Here is a 14,208-nt window from a genome sequence, read left to right as displayed (position 1 = left end):
AAGCGACTATCTCTAGATGGATTGCTGCCTGCATTACGGAGTCTTACACCGTCCAAGGACTGCAGCCTCCTAAAGGTATTCATGCACACCTGGTGTGGGGCAAGGCAGCCGCAATTGCCTTTCAGAAATATGTCCCCTGGGAGACCATCGCAAAAGCGGCTACTTGGGCCTCCCCATCGGCTTTTTGTAAGCATTTTCTAGACCTGAGCTCCAGATCTGATGCTCAGTTTGGTCAGGCTGTGCTGAAGAACCTGTTTCAGTAAGGGTTTTCTTCCATCCACCCATAGTTCCTGTAAGGAATGCTTGGGAATCTCCCATACGTATGGAGGAAAGGGGACGGGACGTAGGAGTATAACCAGGTTACTCACCGTAGTGACCACCTTACTCCTAGTCCATAGTCCCCTTTCCTCCATACGCCCGCCCTCCGTCCCCTCTAATAAGGTTCCTCTATTATTGCTAAAACGTCTCTGACCTGGCGATAGAAAAGGACTGATGGGCGATGCGCGGGGCGGAGCCGAGATGGGCCCCGCGTAGAAAGAGAGGAAGGACTAACATTTTTGCAATATTTTGGATGCTTTTTACAAAGCGCTCCGGTCCCGTCCCACAGGACGGAGGAATGTCCCATAGGTATGGTGGAAAGGGGACTATGGACTAGGAGTAAGGTGGTCACTACGGTGAGTAACCAGGTTATTTCTTCACACTCGTGAGAAAACCAAAATGCTTTGGGATTATGTGCAGTCTCCTGTGCCAAGTGGAGAATATTGAGCCTGTGGAAAGCGCAGGCAAAGCCAGGCACATGTAGAATAATTGTAACTGCATTGCTTCATGTTTGAAAATTGTGTATGCAAGTGATCCACCCCATTCTCCTTTTTTTCACATATCCACTACTTCCACACTCTCATCCTCCCCCTTGTCTCCCTCCCACTACCCGCCTTCACCTATCTTGATGCTCTGTCTCTCATCTAGCCATTCCTGCCCCCTTCCCTTTTTCTTTCTTTTCCCCCAGATAGACTCTTGGATGGATTCCTTTTTTATTAAGAGCGTGTATGCATTACTTGGAATGAATGAGTATCTGTTGTTCTAGCTGTGTACTGTAAAACTGTAGTAAATCTGCAGTAAAATCAAATTGTAAACGTAAATAAAGCTCGAAGAGGACCTCCTAGTAAATGACTTTGTATGTGTATTGCCCAAAATCAATGTAAAGGTTGCCATTTTTCTATGTGTTTCAATCTAATGGATATGACCACAAGGTCTTCTTTGGCTCCCAATCGTATTTCTATTCAGCTGTGTAAGTAAAAATACAGCCTCATTTTAAGTAACTGAAGCTGGCAAGTGGCATCTTACTCAAGTCAACAGATTAGCTATGTTTTTTTCAAAGAAACACTCTTCCCATTTTCTGTTTTTCTGTATGGCAATACCAACCCAATTGTATGAAAATCCCCCAAAAGACTATGGATATTGTGTAATGTGACAAATTCAGTCACTGGATCCTTTTGCTGGTAAATCAGGAACGAAAAGCCAAACAGTTGAGGGGTGGGAGCTAAACATGAAAGCCAGATAACACATCGGTTTGTATAACCGATTAGGTCAAATTTAGCACTATTCCAAGTTGAAGGCAGACAAGAACTGATATACGATCCACCGGGGAGGCTATCACATAGCATTCATGTGTGGTAACAAAAGTCCCCTTCAACAAAATAATGTTGTATTCAATTGAACCATCAAATGTGGTGTTCAAGATCGTTGGGGAAAGCAATGTACCCAGAGTTGCAAAAGAATGCCTGCTTAGATAAACTGTAAAATAATTCCTCGAACATCCCTACCTACTCTGCAAACCTTTACTGCTTTGTCAGATTAGCCAGACCTGGTTTGAGCAAATAAGCTGAAAATTAAAGCATCCAACTTCCCATTGGATCCTTGCACAACTGTAAAGATCAAGGATTTTGCCACCGCTGTTCCACACTTCTCATTATAGATTGGTGTCTTTGTTCTCTGGGCAGGATCATGGACCCTCTGAAGCATGCTATCTCCTCATTATCAAAGAAATGAATCTGCTGACTTGAAAGTCCAGCCAGTATCTGTTTCTATGTAAGATCCTCCAAAGGTAGTGACCAAAAAACTTGAATATGTGTAAGAAACAAGGCTCTGGCAGATAGACATCAGCCGAGGCCTCATCAGTGCAAGAGATTAAAACCTGCTGATAGTTTGAATTCTCCTTCATCTGTCCCCCACATACAGTATAGTGGATGATCAGATCTCATCCAAATGCTTACGAGATTGGTCCGAGATAGCTGTAATGGATGTGAAGTAGGTCAAATGTTTTCTCTTGAATTTAAGCTCACTTTCAGAATTGGCTCAGCATGATCAAGCACATCTCAGTATAGCTGTGGAGTTCTACAAGGGCCCTCCTTGCAGCAATTGGACATCTTTATATGCCCCATACATTAGCCTTTCTAGCCCGACTTCTCACAGTTACAGTTTTGCATTTGATCCATCTCAAATTGGGGGTGCAGAGAGGGGCATTGACACAGCCTCTCTACATGTCTGGAACTCGGCCATCACTGGATGAAGGAGAGCTGCTTACACATTAAAGGGATTAAACCTAAGCAATACTAATGGGCCACAGCAATGCTAAACCACTGCCCTTGACATGGGCACAAATGTTGAGCAATTCCCTATCCCACTGGAGAAGACCAGGAACCTGTGCACCCTATATGATAAGGAGCCTATCACAGATCAGTGTGGGGAACAAGAGCGGAACAACGCCATAAAAGGTATAAGCAGACTACTTCATCTGTAGAATTACTAAACCCTGAGAAGCAGACCATACAATTCAAGACACTATGTCTAACACAATGTATTTTTTGGTTAGAGACCTGTGCTGCCTGCAAAAATAAGCCACAAGTACACTCTCAACTTTGCTAAAGGTAGTTCTACTAGATTGGACACAAGAAGCTCAAAACAATGAAACATAGAGTTTACTTTGGCAATAATTCTTCAATTTTCACCCAAATCTCGACAGAGACATTGTTGTTCATCCAATTCCATATTTTGCTGTTCAGATTCTACTTTGCCTTCTACTGAGATCAACTTGACCTTCCAGATAAAATAATGTCTGGGCCTCCAACAACTCTGCATTAGGATGTCATGCTTCCCTTAGGGACCTGGGTCCTATAGGCTACCCTGCTACTTTCAGGTTACAAAATGTCAGCCATTCTTCTCACCTCTCATAGGATCAAAGACTACAGGACTACTACTAGCATCAGCTGCTTCAGAATTTTTTTTTCAGCATAGGGCCCCGTGCGTGGTCGTCGTCGGCTCGATGTCCCTCGACGACCTCAGTCTCCCCTCGAGGTTGACGTCATTGATGGTATAAATGGCACACACTGCGCCTTATTTCAATTCTGTTTTTCCACGATAGCTTTCGCCCCGGATATTGTGCATTTTGTTTCTCACAAAATCTCATCACAACTCTACTTCTACCCTGAAGACCAGATTCAAGAAGTGTTGACTGGGAATCTAAAATGTCGATAACTGATCCACATCATATTTATTTATGGTGTCTTGGCACCGACCACAAAATGGCTGACTGTGGATCCTGCACATCCGTGACATGTAAGACGCTTAAGGAACGCAAGTGGAAACTCGCAGCAGGTAGGCCCCCGCTAAAATCCCCTTTCATAACTCCATCTAAAAGGCATTCTTCGGATCAGTCAAGAGGTGACTCCCTGCCGAAGAAACGTATGTTCTGTTATGTTACTTTGCATTTATATAGTGCCTTATGTACCATTGGTATGGTCTGAAGGCGCTGGTAGGTGGAACGCCCTCGGGAACCAAAGTTCAAGTCAGTAGAGAGAGCAGAGAGAATCAAAGGTGCTTGTGAGCACCGGATATGTGTGCAGCTGGTGTGGCATTTGTGTAATAGCTGCTTCATAGCGGTAGGTGTGGTGGTTGAGAGATCAGGGGTATGTGTTCGTTCTGTCAGGTTTTATCCAGACTGCTTCTGGCTGCGTTAGGCCTGAGGAGAACGCCTGGCTGGGGGAGAGGGGTGAAACCAGCAGTGATTAGAGTGATGTGGAGTATGAGGCAGATGTTGGTATGAGAACAGCTATACCGAATGGTGTCACAGTATCTCTGTGTTCTAGTTGAATGGTGGTGGAAAGAGGAGAGTAAGCATGGTGATGTGATGGTTTACATGCTCTTGCAAACGTTACATGTATTCCAAACCATTCATGTATGTCGCGCACTTCCATGCACCCTAGTCCATTCCATGCACTCTAGTCCACTCCACGCACTCCGAAACATTCCACTCCACGCACTCCGAAACATTCCACGCACTCCGAAACTTCTAAAGTCAGGTTAGCACAGGGAGGGTATTAGGATCACTTCTAAAATCAGTTAGGGCAGAGAGACGCTATTGGGCACACTTCTAAATTCAACTTTCACAGAGAGGCTATTGGGCACACTTCTAAATTCAACTTTCACAGAGAGGCTATTGGGCACACTTCTAGATTCAACTTTCACAGAGAGGTGATTGGGCACACTTCTAAATTCAGTTTAGCACAGAGAGGCTATTGGGCACACGTCTAAATTCAGTTTAGCAGAGAGACGCTATTGGGCACACTGCTAAATTCAACTTTCACAGAGAGGCTATTGGGCACACTTCTAAATTCAACTTTCACAGAGAAGGCTATTGGGCACACTTCTAAATTCAGGCACACTTCTAAATTCAGATTAGCACAGAGAGGCTATTGGGCACACTTCTAAATTCAGATTAGCACAGAGAGGCTATTGGGCACACTTCTAAATTCAGTTTAGCACAAAGAGGCTATTGGGCACACTTCTAAATTCAGTTTAGCACAGAGAGGCGATTGGGCACACTTCTAAATTCAACTTTCACAGAGAGGCTATTGGGCACACTTCTAAATTCAGTTTAGCAAAAAGAGGCTATTGGGCACACTTCTAGATTCAACTTTCACAGAGAGGCGATTGGGCACACTTCTAAATTCAGTTTAGCACAGAGAGGCTATTGGGCACACTTCTAAATTCAGTTTAGCACAGAGAGGCTATTGGGCACACTTCTAAATTCAGGCACACTTCTAAATTCAGATTAGCACAGAGAGGCTATTGGGCACACTTCTAAATTCAGATTAGCACAGAGAGGCTATTGGGCACACTTCTAAATTCAACTTTCACAGAGAGGCTATTGGGCACACCTCTAAGTTCAGTTTTGAACAGGTATAGGACAGAGTTTCTAATTATGCTACAGATATAACGAGTTTACAATGGTGAGGCTTCCTTAGTTGAGTGGTAGGGTAGAATGGTGTGAAGTAATTTCCCCGCCCTTTCCACACTTATTTATAGTTGGCTTCTTGCTTCTCCTGCGGATACCTGCAGATACGATCTGAAGCCGTCTCTGTAGGAGCCGTCCTTTGCCTCGGGTCCTTTGCTGATGGGCTGCCGGGCAGAGGGCTGCCCTGGGTGGACTAGCAAAGAAGGGGGGACCTTCTCGCCAGGACCAATCGGGGGTAGGGGGCGGGAGGCTGGGCAGAACAGGGGGACACGGGGCCTGGGGGCACTTTTTCTTAAAAAAAACAACAGAAAGGGGGTCGCGCACGGACAGTACACTCACCTGCTCCTTGGATGTGAAATGGGAGCAGGTGCTACGAGCGGGTCGCTAGACCAACGCTCTGAAAGGGATACAGCCAATCAGGGGAGGGGGCGGGATGGGAGGCGGGAGGGCGAGGGGAAGACCAGGAAGGGGAGGCTGGGCAGCGCAGAGGGACACGGGGCCTGGGGGCACTTTTTCTTCAAAAAGCCGACAGAAAGGGGATCGCGCACGGACAGTACACTCACCTGCTCCTTGAATGGTGTAGTTTTTGCCATCTTGTATAATGGTCTTTATCTCATGGCTTGGGATATTTCACATATGCTGTAATGGGCTAGTTAACATTTTTCTAGGTCAGTATGCTATCTGGCTGTTGCTGCTTGCTCGCTCGAAATTGTGTGTGGTTTGCTGTTTAAAAGTGCACAATGTGACTACATAGCTGTCTAGACATGATACTTTGTTGTGTTAATTTAAAGCCATTCTATGTTGGGTCAGATGGATGCGAAAGGTTATGGAAATAGCTGTTATTGGTGTACATTTTGGTGCCTGTTCAGCTACAATGCTATCGTGGGAGCTAGATACTAAGGAGTAGGACAGAGTAGTGAATCTATAAGATGCACAATAAGATGTGTTATCCCTTTGGGCCGATTAATGCTGTTATTCTGCTGTTATTCTGCAGTTGATATATAAAGTTTTATAGAACTTATTGCCCACCGAAATATTGATAATTGATTCTGATTTTAGGTTTAAATTTTAAATTGTTAGGAGTTCTTGAGGAGGCAATAGCCAGATGACTGGAGGGTTGTTCTCCTGGGTTTCTGGATTGCCACAAGCATTTTGTCATTGGCGGTTTTGTGTGCATTTCAATTAAATGTGTTGGATGGTATTTAGTAGTAAAGAAAGAGCTGCAGAAGGGTTTTGTGTGCATTTCAATTAAATGTGTTGGATGGTATTTAGTAGTAAAGAAAGAGCTGCAGAAGGGAAGAGTGCTCCTGGACCAGATGTATGAGGCTTAGATAGTTTTAGACCATGTGCTCACAGAAAAACCAAGCACACTTTCGCCAAGGGTTTGCTAGTAAACGTTGGTTGTAAAGTTATTTCTGCTTTTCAAAGATAACACATAAAAAGCATTTTAATTGCCTGTGTGTCTAGCAGAATCAGTACTCCCTTGCACTACCTAAAATGGGGAATCTGCATTACATGCTGGAGAAAGAACAGCATCTTTTTTATAAGGTAAACAAAAGCAACCATAACATAGGGGTTTAGTTTCAACGTAACGATTTTGTGCACATCCACCATTTAGTGTGGAGTTGTAAAGGTAAATCTCTGGGTATTGAGCACGTTATAAATACCCAATTATAATTATCAGGTCGAATTTCAGAATTGGCCCTGTGGACAGATTCTGATAGGCCTCCTTACTCTGGTGAACAGGGAAAGACACCAATGTCTAGCCAAACTCTTTGAAGGTAGTGTGACTGAGCAGTAAGGCTTAGACTGGAGTGGAGAGCGGTGAAGGGTTCAGTAAAGCACAGAGCATGCTTCAAAATACAAGTTAGGCAGAATGTAGGCCTTGGAAAACTCTTAATTCACAGGAAATTAAAATCGCTAAACATACACTACTTGTATATACACAGCTTCACTTTGAGGGTTTGGGTGCTCTTGCTACAGAGCACTAGCACTTCGCTTGTACACACAGTAAAAAACAGTGTTAGGGAGAATTCTCAGAAATGTGCTAATTCCCTTCTATCTTAGAGACCCCCAGCTCCTTTGCTGGACATTTAATTTTTATCCTGGAGAGAGGGAGACCTTTTTTCCACTCTCTCATGTATTTTTCTTTGATTTGAACACTGTTTCTTTGGCTTTTGGAGTCTGACAAACTCCATAGGAATCATCTTTTTACATTCTGACACAGCACCTTCATGGTGCAGTGGCACAGGAAAGTCTTGAAGATTTCCCAAAGGTTTAAATACCTTCTCTTGGTTAAACTACTGTTTCCAAGAGCAGTAAAGTGAAATTGATTTCACTTACCTTTTGTAACTTTGTAGACCCAGAACACACCATCTTCCATGGAGAGCTTGAGGGGTTACTTATTATCCCCTTGTGCCTACTTTGTCATGTAACATTTTTAGGTTAGTCCCACATTATGATTCAGTTGATTTTGCTCTCAAGTAATTTGCCAAGAAACCAAATTTTTAACTTTATTCAGTTTCTATGGAACGCAGATTTACTTTAAAATCCCACGGGTCCCTAGTTGGTATTGTAACAGTCGTACCTTGCGACCATGGTGTATGTAGGTGGGTATATGTAAAATTCGATATAGCTGGATCAGAGTTCTAATGAAGATTCTAATAAAGATTCTCTTCTATCCTCAAGAGTGACGTGTCATTTTCTTCTCCTGAACTTCAAACGCAAAAAATGTTCATACATCTTGGTCTTTCCTATGTTCTGTGGAGAGATCAAACTGTGATCTGGCATGGATTTTTTTGTTTTAGTCCAATTTTTGCCAAGATACAGTGTAAAGATGAGCCGTCCGGTTTCAGTGGTATTGAGACCACTTTCTTCAGGGCTGGAACAGCTGATATTAAGTAATATGCTGTTATTAGTATTATTTGGTTGCAGCTTGATTGGGCTGTTCGTTTATGAGGACCCGTCTGCAGGAGATACAAAGCGGGTGGGTTACAACCATGGATTGTTACAACTATACCATCTAGAGCGATTTGACCCATACCTCAGTTTAGTGCTTATCTCTGTCTCTATCAAAAGTTGGGGATTTATGCATAACAATATTCTTACCTTTATCGATTTGCATTACTTTGTATATTTTTATTATTTGTATATTATCTAACATCATACATAGACCCCTAATGAAATGTGGGAACGACTAGAGTATGGTATATACATTGTCGGAGTATTCCGGATTCTATAATACACTAGACACCGCGGTGATGCTCTCTATATGGTCCCTATGATCTTCTGATTTAAATGGAAATCAGACAACTTTAGGTAAGAATGAGGGTTTAACCGGTGGTCAGTCAAAATCTCGAAAAAAAAAGTCGAATTCCCTCTTTTTTATCTATATATTTATTTTGGGGTCCGGTAATAAAAAAAATGGGTAAAACAAAAAAAAGGGAGGTTGGGGGGGGGAACCCCCCCATTTCGAATAAAAAATGTCATTAAAAAAATGCGACTTTTTTTTTTCTCGAGATTTTGACATTCAACTTTTTTTCATTCAACCTTTTCACTATAAACCGGTTTAACCTTCAATACAACTCTGTCCTTGTGGAACACAACATAGGGTAGGCCAGAAGACCGTGCCTGCAACTCGCTCACTCTTCGTGCCGATGTTAAAGCAACCAAGAAAACGGTTTTCAACGTTAGTAGTCTTAAATGGCATGTGTGCAAAGGTTCAAAAGGGGCACACATCAAAAACCTTAGAACCAGATTAAGGTCTCAAACTGGGACTTGAAAAGCAGAGGGAGGAAACCCATTAGAGAGTCCCTTTAAGAATTGCACTATTAAAGGAATTTTAAAATAGGAACATTCTTCCGAAGAGCGCTTGAAGATGGAAAGCACTGCAAGATAACCTTTAATGGTCCCAACATTGAGACCTCTATGTGCCAATGATATGAAGAAACGTTCCTGTAGCGGTTCTCACCATTCCTCATCTTCGAACAAAAGATGGCACAGATACCTGTCCTCATACTCCTCGCTCTAACGCAGGGTAGCCTGCCCGGGTAAGTCAGCGACTAAAGCTGAATGAGACGCTTTTAGACTAGAGATGTTAATTTTTGAGAAGGCGGTCCCGGCCCCCTCGAGTGAAAAAGTAAAGGGCCATGACCCTGTCGCGCCTTTCAAGGCCAATGAGGAGAAAAGTAAGGCCAAAACCTGTGGGCCTCAAGCCCAGGTGAACAGCCGCCGGCCTTCGAGAGCCCTGGAGGGCCTCGGCTCAACCCTTCGAATGAAAGAGTCACGGGTCGAGCCCTTCGAAGCCAATTACTTCGACGTCAAAGCCCTCGTCGGAAATTGAGAAAACATTCAAACCTCTTCCAAAGAGACTTTCAAGTCCCTTTCTTCAATTTTCAAAGAACAGGTGCCTTCAGATCAGGACATACCAGCTTTTGGGTTTTACTATGGTACACCCAATGTTCCTGACGCCCCCATACTGGAGGAATCAAGGTTGAGGGATTAATCTGATAATTTGCAAAGAATTTGGAAAACCAGACCCATCAGGGCACACTGAGTCACCTTGCAGACAGTTAATGGGCAAAGTAACAGAATGTCTGGGATGGGGTAGACCAGCTTCACCCTTTGAACAAGATGATCTCACAGTCATCATAGATAAAGGTCCCCAAAAAGACCCTGAGTTGCCTTTTTGTGTTGCCCTTCAAAAAAGGGTAAAAGCTAATTGGGAGTCACCGGAGAGGAGCCCGACTGTAAACAAAAACTTTTCAAAGAATTATAGACCTTCTAGTAGCGACCCAGAATATCTATCCAAACATCGTACTCCGGAAAGCCTGGTGGTACAAGCTGCAACTTCCCCCTCAAGACAGGCAGTATATCCCACAATACCACGGAAAGCCTGGTGGTACAAGCTGCAACTTCCCCCTCAAGACAGGCAGTATATCCCACAATACCACTGGACAGAAATGACAAACTTTTCATCCGGGAGTATGGCTTTGAAATCAGTCACTGTCACTTGCACCCTTGCTAAATTTACCCACACATTGTGGGATTGCATCTCTATTGCAGATGAGCATATCCCTGAAGGAGAGGAAAGTTCCCCCCCTGAAGTTGATGGCAGTTGCAGCAGCGTATTCCTCATCGCCCCTCCCATCCTACACTGCAGTAGAATTTCTGTGCATTAAACCATGAGGCACTTGAGCGTCTGGTCTCGGCTGACTGCACTAATACCGATTTATCCTGTGGCAAGAAGACGAAAAAAACTGGACTAAAGTAACGGGTGCAGTGCGTGCTATTTATACTATTGATGACATCAACCTCGAAGGGAGATGCAGGCCCTTGAGGGACATTGAGTCGACAACTTGCGGCGCCCTCTGCCGACATTTCTTTACAGAAGGAAATATATCTAAAGATGAGGAATATGTGGGAGGAACATCCAGTCGAAAGAAGGTTAGCAGGGCTAAATAACTTGTTCTTCTACTGCAGTCTTTTCCATACTGCTTTCACAATGTAGATAAGATCATATCTTTTTACAAGATGTAGATAAAATATTTTTCACTGAAATCTGAGTTTTCTCATTTTTCCCAAACTCTAATCGTTCTGGAGCTCATAAACTAACAGGGATTGTCTTTGTGGTTGGATATATTTGCTGCCTGATCTGTTTCAAAGACAAACCATTGGAAGGTTTACATTTAATCAAATAAGCCCAAAAAGGAGGAGCTGACTTTATCAACAAACATAAAGCAAACATGTTACATTCAATATAAGCGTCCTTGTGCATCACGTGTCATTTAGACGTAGTCATGGTTTCCTTAGCGTTGAGAACACGCAGAAACATGTTTTCCCTCATTGCTTTAACCCTGCTTCCGAACAGCATTTCAACACACTCAAATTTCAATCTATACAAACTGATCCACCCAGCTCTTTTGTATTTTAATGTATTCTTTCTGTCTAGAGCCTCTACACAAGAATATCTCCTCTCAGACTCAGCAGAGAGGGAGGGTACAGTGGGAGAGAAGGGCAGTTGGAAAAGCATAAGAATAAATACTAACGTTACCTAAATCTAATTTAATTTTGTGAACCTCTATTCGAAATTCATACCACCAAACCCTACAACTCTCTACATAACAATTCTACTACAAAGCAGAACCGCGGCCACCGAGAGTATCCTTCAAATCACATCACATGTTGCATTTATTTAAGTGCAATTGTTCTTAAGTGTTCCTATCTGCTATGAAACTGCTGTGAAAATGAAATAGGTTTTTGTGATGAAAAACGTAATTCATTTGGTTGCTTGTAAAGAGAATCTTTGTATGTTGTGCAACTGAAAGCTACATTGAAAATACTTTTAGTTTATTTCTTCAAAAGCAAAGCATATTTTAGCTAGACGCAAAGCTCGAAACCTTCTCTATAGAGCCTCCAACCTTTGCTCCCCTATTATGCCAGTAAGAGAATTAGACCCCTCCAAAGTGTGCAATGCATGTATAGCAACAGGCTGCAAGAAAGGTAGCAGGTTTAAATGTATGTTTTGAAAAATATTTACTTTGTTTCCAGAGTGAATCTGAGGCTTGGCCGTAGCCTTTTACCTTTACAAGATTACATAAGATAGGGTCTTGGTCATCCCATTCCTTTGAAATGTCTCTGCTTTGCAATAAGAGTATAAGTGGAAGGACTAACAACAAAAGGCCAAATACACCAAATAAATGGCATTTGGGAAGAGTACAAAATACAAAATGCACAATGATAGTTGAGGTATCAAATGAACCTGCATGAACTGCTACTTTTTGATATGAAAAACATTTTCCCTGAAGCTGAAATGTACTGTATTTAATTTTTGTTTGTTCGCCTATATGTGTAAAATGTGCCCTTTACAAAATGTAGTATTCTATGGATCTTTTCATAGGTGCATTAAATGAGTCTTAGAAAAGTCCAGTAAAATATGTATCCTCGCGGAGTATCATTTTGACAGCAACCAATAGTCCTCAGTGGCATGGGCAATTGTATATTTGTCACTCAGGACATTGCCAAGAAGACCAACTATCAGCTCTTCCTTCTCAAAGGAATTTTACCTTTTCTCACTTTCCCTCAGAGGTTCAATGTGACTCAAGCCCTGGTTTTCTCTAGACTTGACTACTGTAACAGTGTAACAGCCTTCTCCTGAATCTTCATTATTCCACTCTGCGACCCCTCCAGCTTATCCAGAATAGGGCAGCAAGACTTATCCTCGCATCTCTCTTGCACTAAAGAGTCACTGGCTCCCTGTTGCTGCAAGGATTAAATTAAAATCCCTCTGCATTATCTACAAGGCTGTCTGGGTCCGGGGCCCACACCATCTTCAACTTTATATCCCTAAATACTCTCCCTCTAGACCACTTTGCTCCTCTGGCACCAACTGTTTGTGTGTAAAGCATTTTTCTAAACAGAGGGCAGGGGGTTGCTCACTTTCCTCTGCAGGCTCCCTCCTTTGGAATAGCCTCCCCCTGCTCCTTGAGCAGGATCTTCTCAAATTCCGGAAGCTCCTTAAGACTTTTCTCGTTTCCTCCTCCTTCCCTCCTTCTTTCCTCTACTAATCCGACAGTTGCTGTATCAGTGTCCTTGGCCCTTATGTATCCTCTGGGCCTTTACTTCTCACACCAATTCTTCTCAGGTCCTGTATCAACAGCACTTTACATTTGCACACCCTCTAGTCTAGAGGCTCGCACTTGCACCTCCCGTGGCCCGGGCCATGTAGCACTCAATATTCCTATTATTTCGTCTATTGCTCAGCCACGAGCTCGGACTCCCCAGCACGTACCCCCTCTTCCTTTTCGGCACTTGCATGTTCTCAATACTCACAAGGCATAGTAGGTTTGTGCTCTTAAATATTGTGTTGTAATGTATTTCCCACGTTTGCTCCGTCCCTGCCCTGTGGGTGATTTGCAACAGTCTTTTCTTATTGTATAAGTGCCTAACAAGCAAACAATAAATAAATAGCCTGAAAATAAAAGGCGAGCCCTTGTAATGGGCAGACTGAAATTCTCATGTTCTCATTCCAGAACTAATTTTGATTTTCTTCTGTTTCTGTTCAGTGTTACCTTTTTGCCTACTGCACAAGCTGGCGCAATGTGAAATCCTACCTGACGTTCGGTTTGATCTGCTTGTGCAACATGTACCTGTATGAACTACGCAACATTTGGCAGCTCTTATTTCACGTGACTATAGGTGCATTTGCAACATTACAGATCAGAATGAGGCAACCGGAATTAAAGTCTCCAGATTACAATGTCTGATGTCGACCGTGTGACTTGCTTCAATCCAAGGATGCTCCTAAGGTTGCTCCACCTCTGGAAGGAAGCGACTTTCCCATCTGAAGAAAGGACAGCTTTGTTTACAACCAGGGTTCTTGTGGCCACTTGTGACTGAACCTCTGAGCTTTCTTTGACAGAATTGAGAACCGAAAGTAATGACCGTATGTTATTGGCAAATGTATGATAATGAACACTGCCAAATATCTTGAGTTTCAGGGAATTTTCAATGAGAAAAATTAGACACTATCACGATTAAGAGCAAGAAATGAATACAAATTATTAGGATGGTTTTACAGATATGGAGATTCTGGGACTTAAGTTTTGCCTTTGTGAGGCAGCAACATATAAATAAAAGTGAGATATGGCTGATGGAAACACTACATTCCGGAAACAACACTGCAGTCTTGATTATTTCTTTCTCCCCAAATTAAAAGAAATGTGTTTTGATCTCGATGGAACCTTGGATTATCAGATGGAAATGTTAGGTTTTTATGTGAAAATATTAACCTAAGAACAGAAACTACAAACATTTGTTAACAATGTTACTGTACCGTTGACCATGTCAGGAACATTGCCACCTTAAATGAAGGATACCTATCGACCTGGTGCTGAAGATCCCCACCCCCACACACT

General features: G+C 42.8%; 1 protein-coding gene across 8 annotated transcripts in view; it reads left to right on the top strand.

Annotated features, from left to right (window-relative positions):
- Window positions 1–13,969, top strand: part of SEC22A (SEC22 homolog A, vesicle trafficking protein) — a 635,166-nt gene extending 621,197 nt beyond the window's left edge. For all 8 annotated transcript variants that reach the window (XM_069616682.1, XM_069616681.1, XM_069616677.1 and 5 more), the window contains one exon: window positions 13,357–13,969. In XM_069616682.1, coding sequence (XP_069472783.1) covers window positions 13,357–13,557 — 201 coding nt within the window. In that variant the 3' untranslated portion in view covers window positions 13,558–13,969. The remainder of the gene's footprint in view (window positions 1–13,356) is intronic.
- Window positions 13,970–14,208: the final 239 nt, after the last annotated feature.

This window comes from Ambystoma mexicanum, chromosome 9 (assembly GCF_040938575.1).
Source record: "Ambystoma mexicanum isolate Mex_15411 chromosome 9, UKY_AmexF1_1, whole genome shotgun sequence".
Lineage (NCBI taxonomy): Eukaryota > Metazoa > Chordata > Amphibia > Caudata > Ambystomatidae > Ambystoma > Ambystoma mexicanum.
Note: the sequence above shows the minus strand (reverse complement) of the source record. Positions and strands in the feature narration are given on the sequence as shown.